The 7,524-nt window shown below is 42.8% G+C and overlaps 1 protein-coding gene across 1 annotated transcript; it reads right to left on the bottom strand.

Moving 5' to 3' along the window:
• Window positions 1–398: 398 nt before the first annotated feature.
• LOC146074102 (syncytin-1-like) lies at window positions 399–7,242 on the bottom strand. The gene is made up of 2 exons (XM_083181853.1): window positions 6,778–7,242; window positions 399–3,068 (listed from the first exon to the last, which is right to left on the bottom strand). The coding sequence occupies exon 2, from the start codon at window positions 2,705–2,707 to the stop codon at window positions 773–775; it is 1,935 nt and encodes a 644-aa protein (XP_083037979.1). The 5' UTR covers window positions 2,708–3,068; window positions 6,778–7,242; the 3' UTR covers window positions 399–772.
• Between the last annotated feature and the right edge of the window lie 282 nt (window positions 7,243–7,524).

Here is a 7,524-nt window from a genome sequence, read left to right on the forward strand (position 1 = left end):
GGGCGGGGCTTCACTGGTGTCGTGGGTGGAGCTATGCTCAGTGTCCCAGGAAATAGCAAAACAAAACTAGTAGTTTGAGCTTGACATTGATGGTGTGAAACCATCTGGTTCTCCCCCATCGATGTCAGAACTATTGAACATCGACCATAACCTATAGATGTTTTATAAACATCGATGGCCGATGGCCATCCCTAATGAGTATTGCATCAACCAATCAGATGGTCTGTTAGGAGTGGTTACTTTAACCTACCTCCTGAGGTGGACTCTAACCTACCTCTGGATAGGGAGTTGGACTTTAACCAATCTTCCTTTATCCCTTCTTCCTCAATTTGGTGGCCCCCCTTAGAGCTCCGTGAGTGTTAACCCTGTATATGCTGATCAGAAAAGAAGACCATCATGTATGCAAGGTACAACACTGGTTTATTGTTTACACATACAGCATATTTATACAGTATAGCATGCATGGGCTCGACAAGAGATGATTGGATGATACAGGGGTGTAGCAGGGAGGAGTTCCAGTTACTGTCTAGGGGATATATGTTATTATTATACAAGGACATGGGAGAACAGACAGTTTTTGTAGAAAACATGTGAAATACATCTTACAGGAAATAACCTTGAGCAACGCAGCCTTGAGCAGCAGCAGACTGTCACAAAGCAGAATAGAAACTTGTAATTTTCCACTCACTATAAGGCATTTGAGACAAGATGGAGAACAGCATACAAAATGGTGCATAAATCCTTTCAATCCCCTCTTAGAATCATAATTTATTTAAATTATTTGATTCTCACGTGTGCTTTTCCTTTTAATACGCTGTTCCCTCACATATGTAGCATAGTCATCGGGTGTAGGGGTTTCAGAGGAAAGATCAATATACATAATAGCAACAGGTGTTGTGGTACCTAGATATTTGGAAACTATTCTCCTGCCTAGTGGAAAAATACAGTAAGCAACGATTATGATGAACAGAAGTACAGTAAGTGTAATGATACCTAGTTGAGTTAAGGCATGTTTCCAGTTGCTCATCCAGCCGAACCAAGCAGCCCAGGGGTCAGTGACACCTGAGTTTTCCTTGAGCTCTCGGGATAAGTCTTCTAATTTTTTAATGGCTAGTGTGACTTTGCCATTGGGACCTGTATTGTCAGGAATGAAGGTGCAACATCCTGCAACTGTGTTTATGTATACACATGTACCACCTTTCTCGGCCAAGATCATATCCAGGGCCATGCGATTCTGGAATGTCATCTGTGATGTGGCCTCCAGTTGTTCTGCAATACCTTTCAAGGCATCCTTTGTATCATTAACAAATCTCTGTTGATTATAATACATATAGTTTATCCATGCAACATTCTTATTGATTGTAACCTGGGGCAGCAGAGATTCAAAGCCAGCAGCTACTTCATCTCGGGCCTTGAACTCGTCTGGGACACCCCGGGGTACACCAATAGTATCAATGTATACGTGTGGGTCAAAGCTTTCCAGTGGGGTACTTCTCTTTTGTCTAGGGTGTGGGTCAGGTAGGGGTGAAGGTGTTTCAATGGCTGTTGGCAAAATATGGATAGGCATAATGATTTTTGAGAGAGCACATTCGCCCCTCCATACACTGTCAAGCTTTGCTCTAATTTTCATGTCCCCACAAATGAAATAAATGTCACCAAGGGATTTCTTCATGATGGGTAAGGTTACATACCTGCGGATGGCACAGTAACCATCCGGGAATGTTTTCAGATCTACCCCCTTAGTGACATTAGAACAGTAACAAGTATAGTTGCCTGGATATATGGTGATTGTGTTACCTGGATTGGTGTTTTTTCCTAAGATGGGGTAGTTCTTCTTCCATAACTCACATTCATTATCTTTAGTTTTATTGCCAGTGTATAAGGTAAAAAAACATTCATCCTCTGATTCTGGTATGTTAAGGGGGACGGTACCAAGGTGGGGTCTGGACTTAGCACATACATAACAGTCAGTTCGGTTAGTCTGTCGTGCATTGTATTTCATCCATTCTAACCAAAAATTCACATCAGCTAAACCTGTCTCTATGGACATGGTGTCCTCATATGTGGGATTACTGATAGCAACCATATCTTTAAAGGTACTTATGTGTGGTTTGAATGGGGATAATGGCTGGGGCCTGGCGGGGGATGGTGGCTTACGGAGGGAAAGGTATTCCTGATTGTTAAACATATCTTTGAGATAGAATTGTTGTCTATCACTGGCATATCCACCTCCCCACCATACCCCTAGAACATACATTCCAGCATCACTGGGGCTGGGATTTTCAATATTTATAGTGCAATAATAGTCATATCTACCGTCATCCTTAGTGATAGTCATCCTAGAAAGTAATGGCTTACCATACTTGTCCTTTCGATCAATAGCCAAGGTGGGTTTGTATGCCCAGTCGATACCTGAATTCCACCCCACTGCTCCCCAATAATTGCAGTTATTTCCCCAATAATAATCATCTGTGACACAAATATATACATTTTTAGTCTGGCTGAGAGCTGATTTGGATGGCATGGACCACATGTTACTAGGTATGACCGTATCATAGTTTATTCGGTAAGTGGCCACGCGAGTGGTAGATGAATTGTACCAAAGGGTAAGCACATCATCCTGACTGGTAATATCCACTTCTGCGGTACAGAAATTATAAAGAACAAGAGCGAGTAAAGTCAGCAGAGCTAAGATAGGGGGAATCATTTCCTTCAAGGGTCCTCTCGGCCTCAGTAGGAATTCCGTTTTCCTCGATGTCTGGATCCCCTACCGGCAATTCTTCTCCTCGTAGGAGGTCAGAGTTATTAACTCCCGTTAGTACCTCACTGGTCCGGTCTGTGTCAATCTCAGGATCGGTGTCGACCTCTGTGTCGAAAGTAGTTGGAGTAGGGATTTTCTTCACTCTGGATGCGTGGATCCACGTTGGGTTGTCATCGGTGAGCACAGCAGTTCTTGTCACAGCGACCACCTCTGTCTCAGGACCGTAGGAGAAATCACCTGGATTCTTGTTGCGTGGAAGGACTTTAACCACAACTTTGTCTCCGACTTGGAATGGATGTGTAGGTTTCTGTGGATGACAAGGATTTTTAAGTACAACTTCATGTTCAATTTCGTCTAGTCTGTGTATTAAAGTCCTTACATATTCTTCTCTGATTACTTCTAAATCTCCTGCTTGTGTGACTAGTGGTTTCCTTGCCCAGGGGGTGGGGAAGGGGCGTATATGGTATATGGGTAAAATCAATCTGCAGGTGAGTAAACGGAGTGGTGGGGTATTCAAGATGTTGGTGTTTTGCTTTATTGGGATTGTTAGGGTTGTTTCTAAGACACACAATACATCTACTAACATATTGGGTGACAAGTTCTTTTGCATTTGTGATGTAAAAATCATTGGTGAGGAGCAGTGTTGTCGTGACTTTGCTGTGGTGACCTACTCCGTGATAGTGTGCTATGAACAGTGAGGCACTTGTTTGGGGGATACAGGGTTTCCCCTCTTTGCAGATTAATCCAGTCCGTGGATTCTTCTGCAGAATTGGGTATGTCCAATCTGATAAATCAGAGTTAGAGGCAGTTGCCTGTAATTCTGTAAGTAAGTATGTGTCTTCTAGTGACGGTGGTGACATTATGGTAAGTGTGAGGTTGTATGTGGATGTGGCAGCAGCTTGTTTTGCAGCAGTGTCAGCGAGGGCATTGCCCCGTGAGATATCATCTTTTCCACCAGTATGTGCTTTGCAATGGAGAATGGCAATGTGTGAGGGCAATGTGATTGCGTGCAATAAGTCAGCAATAAGTTGGGCATGTGAGATGCCTTTTCCATCAGCGCCTGTGAAACCTCGGCGCTGCCAAATCATGCCGTGGTCGTGAACAACGCCATAAGCAAATTTGGAGTCTGTGTAAATGTTGACAGGTTTTCCTGTGTACAAGTGACAAGCTCTGGTGAGAGCGATTAGCTCAGCAGCCTGTGCTGATTGCAGAGGAACTGCTTTTGCTTCAAGGACAGTTTGAGGAAGTTTAACTACTGCGTAGCCTGTCTGGTATGTTTTGTCATTTGGTCGACTGCAGGAGCCGTCGACAAAAATTATGTCGGCGTCGGGTATGGGTACAGCCGACATGTCACTTCTGGGTGAAGTTTCTGAGTCGATTGTCAGAGAACAGTCATGTGGGGGAGGTGCTTCGTCATCAGGTCCTTTTAAGCCTAAAAGGGCATTAAGTATGGGCGCGGGGCCTGAGGATGCGTTTGCATACTTAATGGTGAGTGAGGGGCTTCCTAGCAACAGGTCCTCATCTCCACTAAGACGCTGGGCTGACATGTTGTGTGTGTAGCCCTTTAAGTAATGCTACAACATTATGTGTGGTATGGAGAACAGTGGGTGAGCCTAGGGTGAGTGTGGTTGCCATCTCAGCTATCATTGCACAGGCCGCCAGTGCCTGAAGACAGGCAGGCATACCTTGGACCGACACCGGCATCACTTTGGAAAAGAATGCCACTGGGCGCAGCTTACCTCCATGTTCTTGTGTCAGCACACCCGCCATGGTTTTACATTTTGTCCCTTGCATATAAATGAAATGGTTGTACATAGTTTCGGAGGGTCAATGCCAGACTTTTTATCAACATACATTTAAGGCTTTCATATATGCATTTAACATTTCTTGTGACCATTGTATCTGTTTAGGTTTGTCATTGAGTGTGGCTTGTCTCAAAATGTTATCATAGTAGGAACAGTCAGAAATCCACTGTCTGCAATAATAGTGTTTGGGCGGACCAGACCCAGTACAGACTGTATGCGTTGTGGGCTGACTTTCCTCTCTCCCTTTTTCAAGACAAAACCTAAATAATCAACATTCTTTTTGCACCATTGCATTTTTGCTTTTTGACACTTTGTGCCCACATTCACAGAGCCAGTTTAACAGTGATATACCATCCTCTCGGCATGCCTCCTTTGTTGAACTACAGATAAGCAGATCATCTGCATACTGTAGCAGGACTGAACCATAGGGGGGGTGCCAGGGGGTTAATATGGCTTGGAGCACGATGCTGTACACAACAGGGGAGTCAATATACTCCTGTGGCAGTCTGCATCATGTTAAATGCTGGCCTCAAAAGAAAATGCAAATAACAGTTGTGTCTGGGTGTCCACAGATATGCTAAAAAATACATTTTTTCAAATCGGTTACTGAGAAGTAGGCGGCATCTACAGGGATGGCTGAGATGAGTGAGTTTATATCAGGTACAGTGGGTGCAATGGGAACAATTAATTGGTTTATTGCTCTGAGGTCCTGTTGACCATGTCTGAGGATTTACAGTGTCTAATTCTGTGTTTGGGTCAGAACTGTCAGTCATGAGCAAGTGGGGTGATGAAACATCGATTTCCTTTCCTATGTCATGGCCCTTTAAGGTCTGTCCCTGCCAGTCAATCTGAAATCTGGGGTTGTCTCTAGGTCTGGGTTGGCTGGGCTGCATATTCCTTACAAGTTTCATTGGGTAAGGGTGGTGGATAGGAAATTATTTTATTTTTACTAATTTTTGAACCCATGTTTAGTTTATGTCCTTTTATGTTTGTGTGAGAACTTTCTCCACCTTTTAATTTGTTCCTGATGTTCAGGGTTTTGACTAAAGTCAAGGAAATAGAGTAGTTGACTACCTTCAGGTAACTTGTGGATCTGGTCTAAAGTTTCAGGACAGATAATAGGATATGTGAAAAGGTTAATTGGTATATCTGTTAAGAAAAATGGGTATGTCTGATCAATGTATTTTTCAATAAGTCCTGTATCCAAATGACAACCCAATATAATAACGGATTCTAAAACGGTGCCATTAGATGATGTCTTTGTTGTGAGTTTAAATCTTGTGGGTTCTCTAATGACAGATGTCAATTTGGGCCAATAATCGTCTCTGTCGGGGTTATGGTACCAGAGGACGATACTACATTTACAATTTAAACAAGTACCTATGTATGGATGTCTGGGGTGTGACATAGACGTAGATGAAGTATGAGAATGGATGAAATATGAGAGCGTGAAAAATTCTTAGTATCCAGACCAGGGGCGCCGTTTCAGTAAGGCAGGAGTGTACCTACAGCAGCAGACTGAAAGGGTTGGTCTTTATCTGAATACTGTGTGAATTATGTATTCACTTTATACATCTCATAAAAATTAATGTTTATGATTGGTTAGTTATAACCACAGACTGTCTACGTGACAGTGGATAGAGTCAAGTGGTTTTATCCTGAAAACTGCATATGAAGCCTCACGTTGCGTTACCCCAAAGAGAGGGGAGCATATAGTCCGCAAGTCTATTGGCATACAGTAATCAATGAGACAAGAGAGAGAAAGAGTTAGTGTGCGTCAACTTACCAACCGCACAAGATGTACAAGTTAAATACATATATCGCATGTGTGTTCACTTACCAACCACACAAGGATATTACACGTAATACAACTTATACTGTAAAAAAGGGATAGTAAGAAATGGCCATATAGAAAAAAGGGCGATCAAATTGAGGTGACTAATGAGCGGACCCCTTAGGTCACTCTTTATATATTACCAGATCACTGATCTGCGTGTGCACACTATAAAACAACCAGCTGAAACTTTACTACTTTTGAAGTAAAGGTCTATACGGATTCAGGATTCGATATGTCCGTGATCCGAGAACAGGCAACAGACCACGTATGGGTGTCAACAGTTCAACGGGAACGAAGATCGAAATCCCGGGCCGGGCCCCCAGCTGTTAGGAGTGGTTACTTTAACCTACCTCCTGAGGTGGACTCTAACCTACCTCTGGATAGGGAGTTGGACTTTAACCAATCTTCCTTTATCCCTTCTTCCTCAATTTGGTGGCCCCCCTTAGAGCTCCGTGAGTGTTAACCCTGTATATGCTGATCAGAAAAGAAGACCATCATGTATGCAAGGTACAACACTGGTTTATTGTTTACACATACAGCATATTTATACAGTATAGCATGCATGGGCTCGACAAGAGATGATTGGATGATACAGGGGTGTAGCAGGGAGGAGTTCCAGTTACTGTCTAGGGGATATATGTTATTATTATACAAGGACATGGGAGAACAGACAGTTTTTGTAGAAAACATGTGAAATACATCTTACAGGAAATAACCTTGAGCAACGCAGCCTTGAGCAGCAGCAGACTGTCACAAAGCAGAATAGAAACTTGTAATTTTCCACTCACTATAAGGCATTTGAGACAAGATGGAGAACAGCATACAAAATGGTGCATAAATCCTTTCATGGTCTAATTTCTAAACTAATTTGCATAAGGGCTTTCTTTGCTCTCCATAACTTACTTAGGTCTTTCCTCAACCTAGTCTTATTGAAAACATACAAAACTAGCCAAAGATGGTGGGTGACAAGAACATTAACGACTGATTGTCTTTCTGGTTGAAGACTATCACATGATGGTCCCAGCTAAAGTAGTAAAATAGAAAACTGTTGACTGACAGTGCATAAACCAATCGGAATGGATTGTTTTGAATGAGTGTTAGTGATGGCCATTGTTGCCTTT

The sequence above is a fragment of the Crinia signifera genome, chromosome 4, assembly GCF_055691185.1.
Source record: "Crinia signifera chromosome 4, ASM5569118v1, whole genome shotgun sequence".
NCBI classification, from domain to species: Eukaryota; Metazoa; Chordata; class Amphibia; order Anura; family Myobatrachidae; genus Crinia; species Crinia signifera.